Source organism: Peromyscus leucopus, chromosome 1 (assembly GCF_004664715.2).
Source record: "Peromyscus leucopus breed LL Stock chromosome 1, UCI_PerLeu_2.1, whole genome shotgun sequence".
NCBI classification, from domain to species: Eukaryota; Metazoa; Chordata; class Mammalia; order Rodentia; family Cricetidae; genus Peromyscus; species Peromyscus leucopus.
The window spans coordinates 73,825,327-73,847,597 of record NC_051063.1 but is presented as its reverse complement, the minus strand read 5'-3'; the positions used below and the strand labels follow the sequence as shown (position 1 = coordinate 73,847,597).

The 22,271-nt window shown below is 48.9% G+C and overlaps 1 protein-coding gene across 18 annotated transcripts in view; it reads left to right on the top strand.

The window, feature by feature from the left end:
- Positions 1–22,271, top strand: part of Tacc2 (transforming acidic coiled-coil containing protein 2) — a 211,561-nt gene that overhangs the window by 148,730 nt on the left and 40,560 nt on the right. For all 18 annotated transcript variants that reach the window (XM_037209913.1, XM_037209926.1, XM_037209943.1 and 15 more), the window contains one exon: positions 15,094–15,230. In XM_037209913.1, the coding sequence (XP_037065808.1) occupies positions 15,094–15,230 (137 nt within the window). The remainder of the gene's footprint in view (positions 1–15,093; positions 15,231–22,271) is intronic.

Genomic DNA, 22,271 nt, shown 5'->3' with positions numbered 1-22,271 from the left:
TCCTAGCCTCCTCAAACTATTCCTTGTTTCTCCCTGCCTCTTGCTCACTTCTCTGATGCTTTTCTCGGGCACCTGAATGAAGATGCCCACTCTGGCAATTGTCCTAGACTTCCTGTGGTCCCCCAGTGAGGACGGGAGACAGGTGCTGGGATGTTGGTTGGCATTTGTGGACCACACAGAGGCCCCAGGCCTGCCTGATACCTGTCCTCCCTAGGGCGTTCCCATCTCCTACCTGGGCTCCAGGTCTTGGTGGAGCAGACAGTTCAGAAGCTGAGGCTCCAAACTCCCTAGAAGCCTGTTAGAGGGGTCAGGGGTCACAGAGAGGGAGAGGCAACTCAGGGGCTTTGGGAAAGTCAGCTCTGGCACACAGAGGCAGTGATGCTAAACACACAAACCTGAGATCTGAGTGCTTGGAGTTTCTTTGTGGGAGATCCAGTTTTCTAAAGCCGCTGTGACAGTCCGGTGGAACCCCACCCACCAGTCACAGGAGACGTCATTCAAGTCCCTTTTATTATATTTTCTACTTGCAGCCAAAGCCGCAGCCACAGGCCAAGCCCAGATCCCCTCTTTAGACTACACCACACCTAACACTTATGCAACCAGCCCTTGCTTAGAGCCCACAATTCAACCCCTAGAACTGGTGGTTAAAGCTAAGCGTGCCCACATACAAATACAAAGAGGTGCCTGATCCTCACACCCACCCCGCATTTTCCCGAGTAGCCTTTGCTTACCCTCTGTGCATTTCTGCCCGTCACAGCTCCCCAAGAGACTAATGCTTACTCTCCCAGCATTCCTGTACCCCGGGAAAGCTCAGGACCACTCATGCAAGTAAATGTGCCTTCAAGGAGTCTTCTTCTGAGAGACTCTGGCGTGACTTACAGGAGCGCACATGTTCTCCCTAAAGCAAAGCCAGCCTCTGGAGGGAAGCATTATCTTCCAGACCACTCCAGGCACCTCCCTGTAGTGCAGAACAAGGAACACTTAGCCATAGTTCCACCATGGCTCCCACAAATGACAATGGTGGGGTGCAACCTTTGATAGAGTTGCTTCTGCAGCTGCAGGGACCCACATCTGCTCCACATTATGGAATCCCTGCTGAAGACCGGATTCATCCCAGTGACCAGCAGGAACAGAGAGCAGCCCCTGTGGTCACCTCCTGCTGGACGTTCTCCCTCAGCAGTGACCAAGCTCAGCCTGGGGTCTTCTAATCTAACTCAGCCTACACACACACACACACACACACACACACACGTCTGCCACACATGCCCACCTCTCTTAGTACCGACCTCTCCAATATCCTGAAGAGATACAAAGAGGGAGAAAAAAGGGTCTGGCAGCAAGTCAAGCTAAGATTCAGTGGAGGGCCTGGACCCAAGCTAGTGATTTTTAATCCCAAATAAACTACCCACTCCAGTTTCTTCTCGTGTAAGAATCTGTAATCTCAGCTATTTCCCTAATGGGAAGGATGTCTGATTTAAGCTCAGCAGATGATGCAGGCTGCCTAAAACTGTGGTTTTTAGCAAATTGCATGTTACAGGGAAACAATGAATGAAAAGGACTGCCTGATTCCCTGTGGACCACGGTGAGAAACCTAAGAAGCTTTTGGACAAATGATGTGCTTCTCGTGAGATTAAAACAATTTCTTTCTTTCTTTCTTTTTTTTTTTTTTTTTAAAGTCTGTAGGAGTGGGATCTAATGACAGTGTCCTCCTAACACCCTGGCATGACCTACAAGTGTGTCCAAAGCTAGCCCCAGAGGGAAGATACTCCCAGAGCACTCCAGGCACCTGTCTGTAATGTTGAACAGGAACAATTAGCAATCTTGGGAACACAAGAGAACCCCTGCATCCCAAGCAGTGTACAACAGTGTTAGCATTTCTGTCTGATGGCACTTCAGTCACAGGCAGGCTGGTGACATGGCCCCATGGGTAAAGGTACCCACCCCTAAGCCAGAGACCCAGGGAGAAGTGTCTCCTTCAGGTTGTTCTCTGATCTCTATGTGTGCACCGTGGGGTATGCCCCATACTTCACTCACAAATAAACAAATGCAAAAACAAAAACAAAACAAAAACAGGTTAAAGCCTATTTTATGCCAGTCTGCAAACAGTGCCTTTGAACAATAAGAAGAAACAGGACTTAAATCCTTTGTCCTTTTCCTTCCTATTCTTCCATAGAATGAAAACGAAGAGAGCGGCATGTGAAGTGAGGCAGCCTATGGGTCTTGCCCACTGCCTGGAAATGCACCTTTCTCTTAAGGCATTGCCCCTCCTGGAGTAGTTTCATATTCTTCTCTCATACGTAATGCAGCTTAGTCAGCTCAACCTCTGGCCCCCTATTACAAATTCTGAACTGATAAAAGTATAAATTAAATTACTTTCCTTATGTATATTACACGTATTAATCCTGACAGCTTATGGAATACAGCTCTACAATGCTTGTTCATTATAGAATTGAGTATCTACAGATTTGGCTCCAAATAGGGACAGACTGCTACCAGCCTTGGGCCTTAGTTTCCTGGGCTGTTGATCAGGGGCAGGAGAAAAAGTAATCAATGCCTAGGGTGGCCATGGGAGCTGTGTTTGTAGCTAGAGTGTACTGGGCATACTGCTAGGTAGGGGGGTAGTGTTCACCCACTCACACCAGCCCTTACAGTGTTAAAACTGTATAATTAGAATTAGCATATCCTTCCGGCTAACACACCAGGGAGACCTAAAGCAAGCCTGTGCTACCAATTTCTTTAAAATCATCCATAGCAGGGAACAGCTGGACCAATGAATCGTGAGTTTACTGAACCCCACTCTTAACACACACACACACACACACACACAGAGAGAGAGAGAGAGAGAGAGAGAGAGAGAGAGAGAGAGAGAGAGAGAGAGAGAGAGAGAGAGAGAACTAAAGCAGCTGCAGGTGAAGAATCATAAAATTAAGCACCAAATTCCCCTCAAATATTTAGTACGAACCGTAATCAGATAGAAGTGCTGACCCCGTTGTACACTTCCTGAGGTGCAAGATGAGACAGCCCACTGAAGCTAAGACACCAGGAGAGCACAGGAGCAGGTCATCACAGAGCCAGGGGCTAGGGTTCCAGGCTGAGGGGAGCTCTGAAGAGCCATGATGAACTGCTGGTGGGGTGGAGGCTGGCCAAGTGCACAGACTGGCTCCCAGTACTTGGGAGAACCAGGTAGATGGGGAGAATGAAGTCTGCCAGGAGGCCTGGGACATGGGCAGTGGTGATGATGACCGTCCCCTGGGACAAGTGAGGGGCATGAGGCTGCTGGAGGACTTGCCCTTGTCAGGGGGGAGGGGGCTCACCCTGAGTTCAGGCAGTTTTAGGTCAGTCATGCTAACTGCTCTGAGGGTATCAGCAGGGACCGGAGTGGATGCTGCTATGAGGACAGACAGACCTGGGGTGGGAACAGTGACCATGAGGGTGGGGAACGGCTGAGTTTCAGACACACGAAGGAAGCAAAGGTTAGCAGGTGTCAGAGGGAGGGCAGTGACCCCAGGTTATACTTCGGGCAAGTGTTGACTAAAATAATTTGTTTTTATTTGCTGTATAATTGATACAGGGAGGAAAATCTTTTCACAATTCTAAGATATTCTCAGTCCTTCTATGCCAGTTTGTTTAAAGCAACAGAAACACCAGAGCCATAGTCGATGGTTTAAATATAATGGCCGATAAGTCACCTTGGATTTCAACTACATGTAACATACACAAATGAACAAATATAATCCCCCACATCACTACAAGCATCACTGACTCAAGGCTAAGGGCTTTGTGACAATAACCCAGATAAGTCCAAACAGACCCAGCTGACCTGCCAGCAGCCCTCAGTTGCATTCGAAAAGAAGTAAGTGTAAATCTGACAGCAGACCCTGGCTGCGGCTCTCATCAGGCCTCTGGCTCCCCAGGCACCAGCCTGCTTGCTTATGCTTATGACAGATGTCAGAGGCCAACTCCGTGCTTCGAGTTCTCAATTTCTTGCAACAGAGGGTCAAAGTAGCCATTCCTACAATGTCAAATTGATGCTTCTGGCTTTAGCAGGAATTTCAGTGCTAGTTGAGTTTTGTGTGTGTGTGTGTGTGTGTGTGTGTGTATGTGCAGGTGTAGGTAACCATGCATGTGTGTATGCATGTATGTGTACATGTGTATGGAGGTCAGAGATTGATATCTGATTCTCCCTCAGTTGCTTCTCAACCTTGTTTATTCATTACATTTTATTTTAATTTTTTTTGTGTGTGTGTGTTGGGGGTAGTGCACCCACCATGACACCACGTGGAGGTTTGAGGACAATCTGCAAGAGTCAGTTCTCTCCTTCTACCACGTGGATCTTGGCGATCAAACTCAGGTCCTCAGGCTTGGCAGCAGGTACCTTTACCTGCTGGCCCATCTCAATGCCCCCATTTATGCATTTACATATTTATTCAATCAGTTACAGGCGTTTTGCCTTCACATTCTTGTTCTTGGACGCTGGGAAGACTCAAGCTTCTGGGGAGTGGAGGTTGATCTACCTGGGTCACCACCCTACCCAGGTTCCTTCCCTCAGTGGTGGTAGGCTCTGTGCAGTAGGCGTGGGTAGTACCTGCCTGCCACGCCAGTTGTGAACATCAGGTAAAAAGATGTATGCAGAAGCCCTGTGAGGAAATGAAAGATGTCAGATGAGGTGAACAGGTGGTTCCTCTTTCTTTTGTGTCTAAAGCTCCTGGCTGGGCACCTCCATCCTAAATTCTGTAGACACTTGATGTCTGAGGACCATGAGCTGCGGATGTGGATGGATGCTTCTTGCTGACTGGAGAAGCATCTGGAGTGGACCCCCTGGCGTCCCCAAGGGTAGTGCTTGGTGAGTGGCTGGTCCTGGTGAGTGTGTCTGCCTTGGACTGTGCTGGATGGAGCTTCATCCTGGCTGTTCTGCTTTTCCATACTTGTTCTCTTGGCTTTTTTTTTTTTTTTTCTTTAACTGATACTACTCTGGACATAATCCAGCTGTGTGGGTAGACCTCAGTGGAGTCCCCATTCATCCTGTCCAGGACTTGGATGAGATTTGAAGGAGCTTGCTGAACAACCCAGGCTGGCCTGTGGAGCCCCCAGCAGTATGGGAGACTTCCTCCACTGGGGTCAGGATCTTCCCCTATGCCAAGGCAGTCTGTTATCTTTGATATCTGAGGTTCAGTGTATTTTTTTCTGACTTACAAAAGCAGCACTTAGAGGATGCCTCTATTTGTATATATCTCGCTCTGTACATAGGCGTCCACGTATGCAAATATGCATATGGATTTATGTACATTTATGTCAAATTTCATTATAGATGGTTGTGAGCCACTATGTGGTTGCTCAGGACCTCTGGAAAAGCAGCCAGTGCTCTTAACTGCTGAGCCATCTCTGCAGCCCTACATTTATCTCTTGTCACTCTAAATCCATACCATATGTATGGTCCTTAGTTTGCTGGGCTTTTCCTTTTTCAGCCCTTAACATGGAGCTCTCCCTACCGTGTGTGTAAGGCACCCTCATCCCTCCCAGTCCAGAGTGCTGAGGGAGGGGCTAATCACTGACAGGTGCTTGGAGAAGCCCCAGCCATTGGGCCAAGCCTCTCGGCTTTTCGAGTTCCTACATTGTCTTTGGGGTTTCTATTTCATCCGCCACGTACTCTTCCTGAATGCTATCTTGTGTTAGTCACCAGCATGACCTTGCCTCTTCTCATTTGATTTGGGTTCAGTATCTAGATATCAAACTTCTTAGACCAATGTATAAAGAAAGCTCAGTGTGTTCCCAGAGACCAGGAGAGCCTAGGGGACAGAAGCACTTTCAGTGTGAGCTCCGTGCACATGGCTTGGCTGAGCAGAGAGGTTTTCTAGGCCCAGTTGTGTCGTGAGTGAGTGAGAACACCTGCCTATTTCGTAAGTGGCTTCTGACCAGGTAGGGTAGGTATTACTGCCCTTCTCCTTGGAGAAAACTGTGACTGATAACAGCCTATAAGAAGCTTTCATTTTCCTGAATTTGGTGTGGTGAATACTTTTTTTGCTGGTGTCCATAGATGTCTTATTTCTAGTTAGATTTTTATTTTCTTTTTTATTTATGTGTGTATGTTGTCTGCATGTGTATATGTACACATTTGTGCTGGTGCCCACAGAGGCCAGAAGAGGGCGCCTGATGCCTTGGAGCTAGAGTTACAGGCAGTTGTGAGCTGCCTGATGTTGGGTGCTGGGAAATGAACTCCAGGCCTCTGGAAGAGCAGGAAACACTCTTAACTACTGAGCCATCTCTCCAGCCCCTCCAGTTATATTTTTAGCAAATTTAAATTTAAAGTAGAAAGTGTGACTTCAGGGCTGGGCATTTGCTTGACATGTACAAGGCTCTGTCTGGGTTTAATAGTCACTTCCTCAAGGCAAAAAAAAAAAAAAGATTCCTATGTAAATTTACTTAAGCAAGGAGTTCAGCTACAAAATGAGATTTCTAGAATATCATTGAATGGAGGCAAGGAAATAAAAGGGCAGTCTGAGTGCCTTTTCCTCTGTTTCTCTCTTCTTTTATTAAAAAGTGTGTGTGTGTGTGTGTGTGTGCGTGTGTGTGTGTGTCCACAGTGCACATGTAGAGATCAGTAGACAGCTTGTACGAGTCTGTTTTCTCTTGTGAGTTTCAGGGATTGAACTCGGGTCTTCAGGCTTGGCAGCAAGCGCCTTTACCTGCTGAGTATCTGACAGCTCTACTTCCTCCAAGTCTTGACTCACCATCTGGCTTTTCTGCCAGTCTTAACAAGATGCAGCTACCAATGAAGGGACCATGAGCCTGGAAGCCAAACTCTGTGACATTCTGTGTCTCCAGTTGTGGGGGCACCAATCATGGGGCCACCAGAATGGTGGTATCTTTTGAGAGGTCGCTAGAGTGATAACAGATGGGTCCATTTAAAAACCGAGTGTCTGTGAAGGGTGTTTAAACAAGCCCACTCATACGTGCCCACCTGTGCCCATTGCCACACGGACCTTCCTCCATTCTGGAAACACAGCCTTTCCCCGGAGGCTGAGTTCTGTCTACCTGTCAGGAAGAGTAAGCCTGAGCTCATGTGATTCAGCTTCATATCCATTCTGCAGGCCATTCTCTCCACACTTGTCCTGGCAAAGCACTGACCACATTTTCCGTAGCCTCCCGGTTCCCTTTCATGACCAACTGAGTAGCTTTAGCCAAATAAAATAGAAGATGTGCCCAGCTGGCTGCACAGTGCGTTCCCCACGCTTCTAGTGCTCACAGAGTCGGAGCTACCGCTGCATTGCTGGGCTCGCTTGGTTACTGTCTCCTTGAAGGAACTGATTCAGCTGAGAGATGCAGCCGGTTCAGAGGAGGAGGGCAGCAGCATGGTGGGCTCTTCATTGTGGATCTTAGCAAGTTCTTATGAATATTTATGAGGTGAGTGCAGGTTCATGGGGTACCCGGTCTGCCTCCTAAATCATAGTTGACTGATCTCTCTTTTAGGATATCTCTTCCCCTGATCCTTTGAAATGCACAAAGTCAGGTGTGTGTGTGTGTGTGTGTGTGTGTGTGTGTGTGTGTGTGTGAAAATTCCAACGTAAATGATACCATAAGGAGGTGTTTGCAGAAGCTGATCTGTGTGCTTGTGCATGTGGGGAATGATCTAGTGCCTTCATTTCTGGTGTAACGGGAATGACCTCTCTGCAGCCACCACAGAGGAGCTTTCTGACCTCAGGAGACACAGCTACCAAATACAGCTGTAGCTCTCTCAGCTACCTCCTGTCTAATGCCTTTGTGAGGCTGTTCAGGGTCCCGTGGTTGATCCCTTGGCTGTGGGTTAAGATAGTTTCTCCTTCCAGGGTTAAAGCATTCCGTTATATTTTAAACTGAGACTTTATCATGAAAGTTGAGGCCAGGGTTTACTTAATTAGAGTTGTTCGGTGATATGGCCGGGAGGGGGGGTGTGCGTGGACAGTCTGTGTTTGGACTCTCCGTTATCCACTCTCCTTTCTGACTGCCTTTTGGGGAATTCTGTCTGTCTTATCTCTTGGGGTTGTTTAACTAAGGTTCGCTGCCTTCTATTAGCTAAGACATAGGCATATGACCAAAGATAGACCAGTTGGAACTACCTTCCTGGGACTTAAGCCTTGAGCTGAGGGCTGGGACATTCAAACAATGGCTGGAGCTGGCATTTCTGTCTGCGTATCAGAGTCCTCAGCTCCATAGCCTTGTTATAAATTCCTCTTTTGCCTTGGCCAACCAGAAGTCGATCCTGTCTCTCAGCTGTGTTCAGTTTGTCACTGGCTAGAGCTAGAGCGGAGGGACGTCCCACTCCACCTCACCCCATCTGTGCTCCCTCCCTCGGCCCCTTCTCTCACTTTGGAACCCTCCTCACCTCTCCCCATAACCGCTTGCATCTGAAAACAGGCCCCACTTCATAAGCCCAGCGGGCCCCAGGTGCTGGGAATCTTGAGCTACACATGCTCCCATCTGCATGATTTTTCTCTGGGTGACCATAGGTGTCAGCCCGGAAAATTCTCACAGTCTGGCCTGCCAGCGACAGCTTTGTGTTCATGGACCACGGCTCCTGACCGTCTGTCCCTCGGCCACCTCACTGTCTAAGATGAATCCTAGTATTTGGTTAGGTAGCCGCCTTGTTCCACCTTTACGTCGTGTGAAGGATGATGTCGCAGAGCAGATGACTTGCCCGGACTCAGGATGTGCAGATTAAAGTGAAATTGCCTGTCAGTCATTCCCTGGAAAGTTACCCATCTGGCCCAGTGGTCTTAGGCAGGAGGAAAGAGGAGCCTGTGTGCGCATGCTTGCGTTTGTGAGTGTGTGTGTGTGTGTGTGTGTGTGTGTGTGTGTGTGTGTGCCCATATGGGTGGGTGAGTGTTGGCCAGGATGACTTTTGTTGACAAGGCTGTCTAAAGTTGTCATTTAGTGGAATATTTCAATGAATAGAATCCAGTATGCAGCAATTTTAAAAATACACACCAGTTCATCCAACTCTTACTCACATGAGATGTACAGAGTGAGACTGCTCTGCTTTGCTTCTGGAAGGGTTCCCTCTCTCTTCAGGGACAGCAGATGGTCGTTTGGACTAGACACGCCAGGCTAATCTTCCCTGAAGTAGGGCTTTGGCTAAAGCCATGGTTTTAACTTTATCTTGGTCTTGAGGGGATAGGGAATCAGAAAAGGGGGACCTTGGGGAACTCATGGGCTCCACGCTCATGCTGAACATGGCAGCGAGAAGCCAAGGTTTCTGTCATGGCAGATCTCCCATTTCTAGTAGAAGGTGGGGCTGTTGGGAGAATCTTCCACCTCGCCCCATGTCATTTCATTGCAGATATGTGTTCCCAAGGTCCTCCATCTGGTCCCTGGCCACGGTCATGTTGGGAACTGCAAACTAGTGTTCTGAGGAGTTGATCTAGACTAGCTAAGTACAGATGAATCCCCTTCCTCATTTGCAGTACTTGTGAACTAATTCTTAATAATCAAGTGGGGAACCTTAGGTTTCCAGGGCAGGGGTTGTTTTGAGTCTCTTGTTGGAAGGCAGTGCTTAATGAAGGCCAGCCCAGGTATGGCTACACCATGGTTGCTATGAATGGACTAGTGACCGGGTTAAGTAACTTCAGCTCCCTTCGTCTTTCTTCACCTGTTTAAGAAGATGGAGTACTGTGTTCTCGAGTTTTTCATTCAGATTTGGAGTTAGAGCATTGTATGGTCTATGTAGGAAATGTCAATTAAATGTTCGGTTGTAGCTGGTCTTTCTCTGTCCCGCCTGCGCGCTCCCGAATAACCACATGGAGACTTCTTATTAATTATGAAAGTTCACCCAATAGCTCAGGCTTGTTTCTAACTAGCTCTTAGAACTTAAATTAACCCATTTCTATTAATTTACTTGCTACCACATGGCTCATGGCTTGTTACCTCATCTCCTGCATGTCATGCTTCCTCTGAGTCTGGCTGGTGACCTCGCCTTCTTCTTCCCAGCGATCTCTCTGCCCCCAAAATCCTGCCTAGCTATTGTCCATTTAGCTTTTTATTAAACCAGTCACAGCGACATATCTTTGCACAGTGTAATCAACTATCTTGCAGCATCCCATCTTTTCTGTCAAAGGGCCAAATGAAATAATTAGGAGGGCTGGGCGTGGTGGCACACACCTTTAATCCCACCTCTCTGTGAGTTTGAGGGCAGCCTGGTCTCAAACAATAAAAGAAATTAATAAAGAGACCACCTGCCAAAAATTCCTTCCCCAGGTGACAGTTTTCTAAGATGGAAGTATGTGCTCCATGTTGCCTTTTGCCCTCGAAAGTTACACTTGGCTTGTCCGCCAGGCTTAGAGTTAGCCAGCTGGAGAAGAATGTGAGGCCAGGCTCTGACCACCCAGAGTGAGGCACAGGATCGGTTGGCACTATGAGTGGAAGCCCAGCAGGACCGTGGGTGTGCTCAGGTGTGCCTGCCTGCTGGATTTAAAGCAGCCATGCAGCCTTCTGTAGAAGGGGAAAGCTCTGTGTTGCTCAAACACTGTACTGCATGGCTGTTTCCTTGGGGCCCCAGGCCCTTGTCCAACAAAGCCCCTTGGAATCTCGCCAGTAAAACTTGAGAGAAGTGTAACCAGTTAATGGTATGTTGTAAAACTGTAGTACCTCTTCATTTAAAAACACTCTTGTTTCAGTTATATGCACACACATCCATGTGTCACCGGAACATTTGTATTTAATGTGTGTGTGTGTGTGTGTGTGTGTGTGTGTGTGTGTGAGAGAGAGAGAGAGAGAGAGAGAGAGAGAGAGAGAGAGAGAGAGAGAGAGAGAGAGAGATGTATCTGTGGCCCCTGATCTTAGACTATTTTGTTATAAATTGACAAGTAAAAACATGAAGTTTAAACTAAATGTAGGGAAATAAGCCCTTGTAGTCCATTTTTCCCTCTACCTGACTCTTGTTTGCGGGACAATTACTGAAGCATGTCACTGGAGTTCTTAATATTTCATACTGTGTGGAACAGGGATTTGTAGACTGCTTGGTTAGAGTTTAGAGCATTGTAGAGGTTCACATTAGGTGCATGTGCGTGCGTGCGTGCGTGCGTGCGTGCGTGCGTGCGGCGTGTGTGTGTGTGTGTGTGTGTGTGTGTGTGTGTGTGTATGTAGCTAGAACTTGAAACTTGAGCATGCAGGCAAGCAAAGGCTCTACCACTGAGCTACATCCCCCACTCTTAGAAATGTTTTTAAACCATACTAACACAGCTGGGGAGCCCTGCAGGCCCTCATTTCCATGGCTAGGACAATCTGTCATTTCCATCTTTCTCCTCACCTTCAAACCCCACTGTGGTGTTGAGTATTCCTCCAAATACTGCCTTGTGGTGGTGGATGAGTTGGCGTGTGCAGTTAGGTGGTGCCTGTTTGCCTTGTAGAGAATCCAGCGATCACAGGATAGACCGTTAAACACGCCGGGCTGTTAGTAATCGCCCCTTTGGATACGCGTCGGGACTTTCCCTAACATTGTGTGATCAGGAGAAAGATCGGCAAGGGTGGCGCTGGCACCCCTCAGCCTCAGTGTCTCATTTGCAAGTTCATTTAAACCGCTTGCTTGTTCTCTGTGATAGACTGTATATAACGAGAACATAAAAATTGCGCTTGCTGAAGATGTTGGGAAGCCATAGATGTGGTGAAGACACAGCTTCAGGGGTCGACGGTTTGAGACTGGAGCTTTGATCTCCTTTGCTGGCTGCAGAGCCTTGCAAAACAGCTTGCTCCTCTAGGCTGTGGTTTGTCTGTGAAGCAAGCCCGTTCTCCACCAGGCAGGCTAGTCGTCGATTGTTGTAGGTATTTTGTTTGGGTTTTTGTACACTACATGCCTAACATATGCAGTGGTGGGGATTGAACCCAGGGCCTTATGCATGCTAGACAAGCACTCTACCAACCGAGCTACAGCCCCAGCCCATAGTTCTGAAGATGATAGATAAATGTACGTACACAATAGACCTAGGCTGCTGTCTGGATGTTCCACAAATGCTGGCTGTTGTACTTTCCATATAGAAGCGCGCGCGTGTGTGTGTATGTGTGTGTGTGTGTGTGTGTGTGTGTGTGTGTTGTGTTATATGTATGCATATATTATACTCTTGTGTTTAATGTCTTATATTTATACATACATACAAACATACACATATATATTATACTCTTGTATTTACTTACCTGGTAAACATAACATTTTCATATCCTGGTAAACATTTTCTTGAAATTTGGAGGGGTTTTAGTAAATTGTGACACCATTTCTCTTTCTGATACATATTTGTGACAAATTAATTTCCTCCTTTTCTCCATTCTGAAAGTGTGTGGAGTCTCAGCTGTGTAATTATTTGTGCTTTGCTAATAAAAAGGCAAACAAGCCAACAGCCACAGCGCGGTGGGTCTTGAGCCGTGGGACTCATGCTGGAACTCCACCCAGCTGCTTTATTCTTGTGCACAGATTCTTAGTGGGCGGACTGCAGAAATTCTCGCTCTCGGAAGAGTTTTTAAGGCCCCTGGGAAGCTGAGCGGGGAGGAAAGAGCGAATTTTAAAAGCTGCTATCTGCCTCCCCTAATTAACTTGCTCTCTGCTCCTGGGAGGAAGTGTGGAAATATGCAAACAAGGCCAGCAGCACCAGAAGTGGCCCTCAGTGGCCTGTGGTGTTTGGATGCACACAGTTCATAGTAAAAAGATGATGAGGCACAATGAGCCTGATGTCCTCATTCCTTACCCACCCCAGGCCCGGGTGAATGGTGGTCCTCCGAGCAGGTGTGCAGGCTGGCAGCTGCTGCCTGCGAAACCTCATTGGAATTCACAGCTAGGATGCAAGAGCATCCGGCCCTCCTTGTCACTTGTGCTACTCGGAAAGACCAGGGCCCTTTGTGTCCCAAAGCCTTGAGTTGCCAGTGCCCAGGGTTGTAGAAGCAACAGGACCAACTTTTGGTCTCTCTCTTTCTCTCTGCATCTCGGCTTGAGAAGGCAGCCTGGGGCCTCCAAACACAGGAGATGCTCAGTTCATGGCATTCCTTGCTGGGAGGCCGGGGAAGCTTCCTTTTTTTGGTGATGTCATGAAAGAGATACGAGCAAGAATATTATAGGTGGGAACTGGGGCTATTTTTCCATGGAGATGGCTTTTGACTCCTGGCAGATGTGGCCCCCAGTGGAATGGGCCCGGTGGATGTGGGCAGCGGTGAGCGGCAGTGGGGACTCCGGGCTGCTAGCTGCCCAGGGAAGCTCCAGAAAGAGGCAAGTTAACTCGGTGTGTTTTGTCATGGTTGTCCCTGATGTTTATGGTATGGATGCTGGGGTGAGGACGTTGTTTCCCAGGACTACATCCCAGGCCTAGCAAGGTGATCAGAATTTTCATTCCTCTTTACCGTTCGTTTGTATAACCTCCCTGGGTTTTCATACTCTTAAAACTTCACCTACCAAGATCGGTTGCTGTCCAAGTGCGGATGGAACTTAAATTTTCCCCAGAGACAAAAGCTGAGTCCCTTAACATTAATATGTGGGTGTAAAAGAAATCAGCGTGTTCCCTGTTGTGTTTGTGAGAATTGAGTATTTACTAGTGAAATCTAGTACAAAGTTGGCTTTAGCTCAGGTCTCATCAAAAGCAGCTCTGATGTTTTTACTGATTTCTTTGAGCCCCAAACATGATACACAGTTGGGGATGACCTTGAACTTCTGATCCTCCTGTCTCAACCTCTAGTGCTAACATTATACAGGCTCAGACCACTATGCCTGGTTTATGTCATGTTAAGGGTTAAACCTGTGGTTTTGTGCATGTTAGGCAATAACTACCAAGTGAGCTGCATCCCCAGCCTTGATGTAGATGTTCTAAAAGCTCATTTCCTGGGTCCTAATGGACAGCAGAGGGGTTTGTTGCTTGCTGATACTCTGCTGGCCGGCTGGTGGTCTTTAGAAGAGGTTACCATCTTCCAAGGTCACTGGTCCTGTGACCCTGTGGAGCTTGAATGGCTATGAGCCTCTCACAGTGTTGGAGGAGTGCACTGAATCCGGACATGCCATGTCCTGTCTCCTGCTGTGACATAACTTAATTATAAATCTTCAGCAGTCCTGATTCGCAGTCCTGTATAGCCACCATCCTGGTAGTTAGCCTCTCCCTTCCTTGCCAGGGATCGGTTGGCATTTGGGTGCATTGGAACTGTTCTGAGATGGGAGCCAGCATGCTGCTGCTCTCCACAGAGGCTGTCCTCACAGGTAAGGGTGGCCTTGGTCCTGTGATCATCTCGGGGCAGTGGACTGCTGCCCTGTGTCTTGTAGGCAACAGGAGAACTTAGAACTCAGTTCCCCATTCCTCTGGCTGAGATCAGGTAGCTTGGAGAAGCAGGAAGGGAGAAGAAGGCTTGGCCACTGACTTCTTGTTACCGAGAGGAGCTTTCCTTGGTGGGCTTTTGGCCCAGGTCTCTGCAGGAAGAGGCATCCTTGCAGGTAGACTTTCCTAGGGACCACCGAGGGCTGTCACCACACCACTGAAGAGTGGCTGGCTGTTCTTTGTGGCTTGGCCTGCATATCCTCCGCGGGCCGACTTTGCGGCTCTTGTTCACTCTATAGGTTGTCATGCATCGCCTTCCGTCTTAGGCCGTGGGTACTGTGAAAAACAGGGCCAGCCTATCTGCATGGCGATTCCAGCCCCGCAGAAGAGACCAGTAAACATCTAGAAGCAGGGAGGAGAAAGGATGGCAGGCTGGGTGGAGAGAGAGAGTGAATGCAAACTGAGTTTATGAGATGAGGATCCTAGAGGTGGGCTGGAGTCATCGTGGTGAACAGTAAAAATGGTCTCTCTATCTCTTAGACTGACTCAGTACCAGGTAGTGTAACCAAAATGTATCCAAAGGCCTACTGTGTGTGAATTTGTCACTAGGGTGAACACGTGTCTTTCAAGTAGAGCCATGTTCAGAGTTTATCATTTGATCTTAATGCCAGTGTCAGAGTTCCTGGGAATCATGCTTCGAGGTGACCTTCACACCTGTCTCAGAAGTTGAATTGAATGTTTGACCCAACTCTGCGTGTTGCAGAGTTAGAAGGCCATGCCTTCTCAGCAGAATCTCTACTTGGCACTGGCTTACCTGTGTTTCTTATTTCTCTCTCTCTGCCAGGAGTTCCGACTCTGAGGAAGCCTTTGAGACCCCTGAGTCAACGACCCCTGTCAAAGCTCCACCGGCCCCACCCCCACCACCCCCTGAAGTCACCCCAGAGCCTGAGGTCAGCGCTCCACCAGCCCCAGAAGAACCAGGTAACCAAATATCAGGAGCTCCCGGCTCTAGGGGACAGAGTTGGCTCTTGGACAGTCCACAGCCCACAGTGGCCCCTTTCTCTTGACTGTGTTTTATGCCTCACTGGTTTTTATCATGTCTAAGGGTGAACAGAGTGGGTTGTGCTGTGTGTGTCCCGGAAGTGTTTCTGTTGCTTGAGCTCTTGCAGGCTTGGGGGAGCTTTGAGGGTTGAAATAAATGGGTGCTGGAAATTTCCAGCAGAAGCTTCTGGTCTACTGTTTGACCCCGTCTCCCGTATGAATATTGACACGAGACAGCTCAGTTCACTCTACACCTGTATTCTAAGGCCAGCTCTCCCAGGCTGGGGGAAGGGACGTCAGCACATGGGTAAGAAGAGTCAGTCAGTGCAGGATGACCCTTTGGCACTTCTGGGGTTCCTGATTGCCTACACTTGCCCACAGCTTTTCTCTCCTAGGAGGAATTAAATAGCACCTTTCAGTTTAGATATGGAGATCACTGGGGGCCAGAACCGATCTCAGGGCACCCGCCCACATGGATACTGTTCGGTGTGCGTCCCCATTATACCAGAGGACATGGAACCACCTCTGATGGGAAGTTTAGTCTAAAGCCTGACAAGAGACATAGCCTCATAGAAATGGCCCCACAGGAACCAACTGGCTCCATCCTTAGACCTGGGTAGCACTTGAAGGACCCCACTCTGGCCGTCTTTAGGCTTCAGCCCTCCCCCGTGACAAGTCTACAGAGCCAGCTCCCTCTAGACCAGGCACTAGGTGCTGTGGGCAGTCACTTTCAAGGTCCACGGCTTCTCCTGGCCTGACCCTATCTTCCTGATGGCCTACTCTGTCTACAGCGGGACCAAGAGCTGGGCACTCACAGCCTGGCTGAAGGCATCCCCAGCAAGGATGGAGCTGGTAGCGGGGGAACACAGGCCTCGGTCTGGGCTCACCTTCACTCAGGAAGCAAGTGCCTTGTAACTGAAAATAACGTTTTGGTCTTGATGTTGATGTGGTTAAAAAAAAAAAAATGGATGGAATTTTTTTCTTCCTGCCAAAGAAGCAGGCCGCTGATTTAGAAAGTATATGCAGTCCCAAGGTTTAGTTAGTTTTAAAACAGCTGGATGCCTTGGGCCGGGGAACAGAGCAGGGCAGCTTTCATGGGACTGAGTCCTTTGCTGAGGGCTGACAGGGATGGTGTTTCCCCTCTCGTGCCCTCCACTGAGTCTAGACGCTGGCCTGAGAGGGGCATGGTGGGTGCCTGTCTTGAGTTACGGTGGAGGAGCCAGAGAACTGTCCGCAGTTCTGAGACTTCAGTGCCCCTTCCTCCGTTTTGTGTGATAACACAAAATGAAAAGGCACTTTCCATATCACTTTTACAAACTCATCCCTAGTTGGATGGAAAGTGGCTGAATACCCAACACTTTGTAGACCTATAGCTCAACCACATCATTAAGGCCCACACAGGGGAAGGTCACTTTCATGGCCCTCGGTACATCTTCCAGGATCTCCTGCCCAGTCCTCTGACAGCTCCTGAGCCATCTGTCTAGCCCCATATTAAACTTGAGACAGTTGAGCAGTTAACACCACACAAAAACAGGACACAGCCTCCTTTCTCTCGGCTTGGAATCGGGTGTTCAGTGGTCTGTATCTGGCGACTGTGCACTGGTTCAAAGGGCAGTGGCGGCAACAGGCCGTTACTCTGGAGGACGCTGAGCACCGGGATCTGGAAGCATGGTATGGTTCCCCTCCTTGGTTATACACGACTTCCTCCAACATGGTCTCACATCCAGAATGGCTGCTCCAGCTGAGACAAAACGTAGACAGGCGACATAGCATCTGTCCTGTGGAGACACCCAACGGGCGCTGTGCATTTACTTCTGATGATCACCTTCATTTTTTAGGTTGTGTGACTTTTGTCCTTTGCTCTTGCTTCCTTCCTGGTCAGTTAGATCCAAAGATGACCCAGGCAGGAACTGAGGACCACTGGGTCCCTCGTGTATGGTTTTCCCAATAACACGGAGAATACTGTAAGTCAGTAATGCCATGTTTGGGGTAAGGGGAGACACTCGCTGTTTTCATCCTTTGAAACATATCCTATCCTGCACATCCCCTTTAGGCTTTAAGCCAGTTACTCTGTTTATTCTCCCATGAATACAAGGTTGTCTTCAGAACAGCCAAACTTAGAACCATTTCGTTACCACCCCATGCTTGAAGCGAGGAGTCAGAAAGTGGGCTGAGGCGTTAAGTAGGCCCGTATGTTCAGGTGGGCTCCATTAGGACTGACTTGGGGCTCTTCTGTTCTGGAGAATGACTTTGGACAGCTCTGAGGTCTTAATGTACTGTGAAGAGGAGCCTGGGTCGTGCGCACTAGATGTATATCCCAGTGCACCGCTGGTTTTGGGAGATCCATACATCTGGCCATGATGCTTGGGAACCTCATCATTTAGTCTGAAGTGTGGCCCACATTGTGAACGAGTTGAGTCCCGTCTAGAAAGGTAAGCTTTAGAGCACAAAGTAGCACAGGAGCTCTCTGGCAGTCAGATGTAAATGAAGAGCTTCCATTTGCCAGGCTCTGGCTTTTCAGTCTTCATCACCTTGGTGTGCACACTGTTGAGGAGCAGCAGCTGCCTCAGGACAGGGAGGACAGCGCCAGCCACTCCCCAACTTCTTTTTCAACAGCAGAGGATCATCTCCGTTCTTAATAACAAACACACACAGTCCTGCCTCTTACTTAAATGGCAGCTCATAAAAGGATGAACATTATAGAGGCTTAAGAGATAACCTGTGTGGAGGGGGTTGGCGATGCTAATTGCCCCTGAGTCACAGTCCCTGGAACCTTTGAACACACCTCTTGGAGTCTTTGAATGGGGACTTTTAACACTTCTTTGAAAACTGCAGTGAGCCTGTCAGTGTAGAGAACACCGTCAGGAGACCTGAACTGGGGACCGTCTGCATAAAGCACCCACCTCCTTGGTTTGGGCTGCACACAAGATCACCTGATTTGTTGCACAGGTTGGAAGCTGCACCCCCACGCCATCTTCCCATCCATCCTGCAGACCCGCCGGGGGCCGCAAAGGCTTGAGAAGGCACTGTGCTGCTTGCTGCATGGGTCGCGCTGGGGAGAGGAGAGCTTGTTCCGAAAACCGTGGGAAAGAGAGGGCAGGAGAGGAAAACCCATTGTTTACAGTTTTCCTCTGCAGAATGCCTGGAATGTCACTAGAGGAGCCCCAGGAGCCACAGGAAATAATAGGCGAGACCTTTGACGGGGAATACAAACGTGGTTCTTCCTCCTGGAGACCTGTTTGACAGAGCAGTCACTTACCCTGTGCTGGGTCCTAGGAGCGAGTTTGTGCGCCATGGCACAGAAGCACACAGCAGCCAGAGGGGAGAGATTCCAGAATGTGCAGGCTGCTGCCTTCATTTATACGCAGGAAAACTGGGCTCCTCAGATGGGGACAAATGCAAGGCGGGCACTCAGCATCCGGTGCTTCTGTGCCATGGCCGTGTTCACACTGCCCTGAGAAATGTGGGTGGAGATACCAAGAAGCTGGCCAGGCCCTGGTCCTCTAGACACCCATTTACTTCCCTCTGTGACCCTACTGGAGAGTCTGGATGCAGCTCCTTATCCATAATCATACTCTAACCCCTGGCAGCTCCATGAGCTCTAGGGAACCAGGGATGCCCTGGTCTTCTAGATGGGTAGCTCAGCCCAGGGTCCTCAGCAAGGACGGGGCAGCTGTTGTCCTGGTACAACATTTAATCACTATCTTAGGTAGGGTTTCTGTTGCTGTGATCATGAATGGAAGTCAGAGCAGGAACCTGGGGGCGGGAACGGAAGCAGAGGCTATGGAGGGGTGCTGCTCACTGGTTTGCTGTTTGCCACTTGCTCAGCCTGCTTTCATACAGCACCCAGGACCACCAGACCAAGGTGGCACTGCCCACAGGGACCTGGGCCCTCCCACGTCAATCGTCAATCAGGAAAATGTCCCACGGGCTCACCAATCTTCCGGAGGCATTTTCTCAGTTAAGATTCCCTCGTCCCAGGTTATGTCTAGGTTTCTGTCACGTTGACACAAACCGTCCTGCACAGTCATCATCGTAGCAGTGGGACAACACTGGTGTCTTGAGAGGTGTCCTGGGGTCTACGACAGTGAGCACGGCTGAGGAGCTTTGGTGAAGGACACTGAGTTGATGTGCTGCAGCCTTTCGATCACTTCTTACTCAGTCCTGAACCCTGGCACCGCCTTCTCTGAACCAGGCTGCACTGGTGGCCTGTCACCTTGCTGCTGTCTCTAGCTTACCAAAGGGACACTTTGAAAATATGTATATTTTCAGACTTGTTTTGTTGTTTTTATGAGCGTTTTGCTTGTATGTGTGTATGTGTACCATATGCTTGCCTAGTGTCCGAGGATGTCAGAAGAGGGGTCAGATCCCCTAGAACTGGAGCTATGGATGATTGTGAGGCACCATTCGGGTGCTAGGAACCAAACTCGAGTTTAACTACCCTGCTATCTCTCTCTCGTCTCCAAAGGAAGCACTTTTGTGCAATTTCATTTGTTGCTCCTGGTAGCATTTGAAGGAGAAGGTTAGAAGGGATGACCATTTTTAAAATGACAAGAGGATCTGGAAGGCATGATGAGCCACTGGTTCAACCTAGGGCCTACCAGAGTAGACTATGGCATCCTGGGTGGGCAGCTCTCTGGGGGAAGAGACCAAACAGGACAGAAATGGGACATTTGCTGTGCATGTGGTCGAGCTGGGGCCCAGGTTCCAGCTCAGTGACCACCCCCAGTGGGCTGTCACCACAGAGGTGCCCCCGGATGCCGGTAGGTGACGCCACCTGCACAAAGCCCCCGTTGATCTCTCACCATCCTGACTGCCATGTCACTTAGCTTCTCAAAGACTGGACCATAATGAGAAAAGTCCGATTTTCATAGACTCTCCCCAGTTTAATTGTCGTTAGTTCCTGTCTTAGTCAGGGTTTCTATCGCCGTGAAGAGATACCATGACCATGGCAACCCTTATAAAGAAAAAAAAAAACAAACATTTAATTAGAGTGGTTCACTTACAGTTTCAGAGTTTCAGTCCATTATCATCATGGTGGGGAGCATGTCAGCATGCAGGCATATGGTACCTAAGAGTCCTACGTCTTGCAGGCAACAGGAAGTCCACTGAGACACTGGGCGGTATCCTGAGCATAGGAAACCTCAAAGCCTGCTGCCCCCACAGTGACACACTTCCTTCATACCCACTCCAACAAAGCCATAGCTCCTAATAGTGGTACTCCCTATGAGATTATGGGGGCCAGTCACATTCAAACTACTACCACAGTCCCAACGTCGCGATCTCTGGTAAGCCTCTAGGACTTGAGGGAGGTCTGGGAGGAGACCTGTCAACACAAGATGGACACCCAGGAGCAGCTCAGAGAGCCCTCCTCCACAGGTGAGAGTTTTTAGGACTCAGCCAGGTCTTCCAGAGAGAAGGGGCCTCTCCAGGGGCCTCTGCCACTCTTGCTGGCCCATACTGGGTGTAGTTTCTTGAGCCTTGTGTTTTGGACCACATTAGGAGGGCAGTGGACACTGTAGACCTGCCCCTATCTGGGCATCCTCACAGGGAGTCAAAGCTCAGCCTCTCGACTGACCCTGTCCTGTCTGTGGTCACCCTCAATCCTCAGGCCATTGTGTGTCTTACAGGATGGGAGGGAAGCTTTAAGATGAAAGTGGGGCTGGAGAGATGGCTCAGTGGTTAAGAGCACTAGCTGCTCTTGCAGAGGACCTGAATTCTGTTCCCAGCACCCACATGCTCCCCAGCTCACAACTGTCTGTAACTTCAGTCTCAGGGAATCTAGCACCTCATTCTGACCTCCTCAGGTATCAGGTACACATGTGGTGTACAGGCATACGTGCAGGCAAAACACCCATATACATAAATTTTTTTTAAAGTTTTTTTTAACATTTAATAAAGGGAGCTAGCCCCAGGCTTCCCTGACCAGGACACTCGCTTGTGGCACCTGTTAAAATAGAAATTCAAAGCTTTGGCTCTGCTGGTCTACTCCTTAGGAAGGGATGGACTAATCAGTGGGTGGGAAAATGGGATGTCTAGGTTTTAATCAGTGTCTCAGATGTGTTTTGGGCTAGACAAGTTTGGGAAGTCTTGAATTTATCATATGCTTGCTCTGGATTACCTACAACTCCCGACAAAAAGCCACAAGAGGACCAAGTAATGCTCTGTTGATCTTCGGTAGCGTGCTTAAAAAGGAGATCTTTTCCATATTAGCGTGCTCAGATGGTCAGCCATGCTTCCTGGGGGCTTGATTTATTAGTCAGTTGAGAATCTGAGCATATCAGGATGCCAAGGGTTCACTCTGGCCATTGCATCCCTGTCCCCGAGAGAGTTCACAATGCAGGAGGAAGAGTTCTGGCCATCTCAAGTGTCACTTGGGAAATGCTCCAGCAAGGCTAAGAAGTGTGGCCTCCGGTGAAGGTAGGGAGACTTCGGGTGGGTGATGTCAGTCGTCAGGGCACTGTTTTTCCTCTAAACCCCTCATTTCTGAATGCTTCTGTTTAGCTTAGGTTATGTTGTGTAGCACTGATGTTATAGACTGGATTGTGTTCCTGCTGTCTTGCCCAGCATGGATGTTATAGACTGGACTGTGTTCCTGCTGTCTTGCCCAGCATGGATGTTATAGAACGGATGTTGTAGACTGGATTGTGTTCCTGCTTTGTCACCCAGCACAGGTGTTGTAGACTGGATTGTGTTCCTGTTATGTTGCCCAGCATGGATGTTCTAGACCGGATGTTATAGACTGGATTGTGTTCCTGCTTTGTTGCCCAGCACAGGTGTTGTAGACTGGATTGTGTACCTGTTAAATACGCATGTTGAAGTCCTCACTCCTGGTGTGGTATGGTAGAGATAGGGCCTTTCAGGTGGTAATTAAGGTTTGTGGGGTCTTAGGGTGGGGCCCTGTAACAAGAGGAGACATAAGGCCAGAGATGATGGCGCAAGCCTTTAATCCCAGCCCTCAGGAGGCAGAGGCAGGTGGAT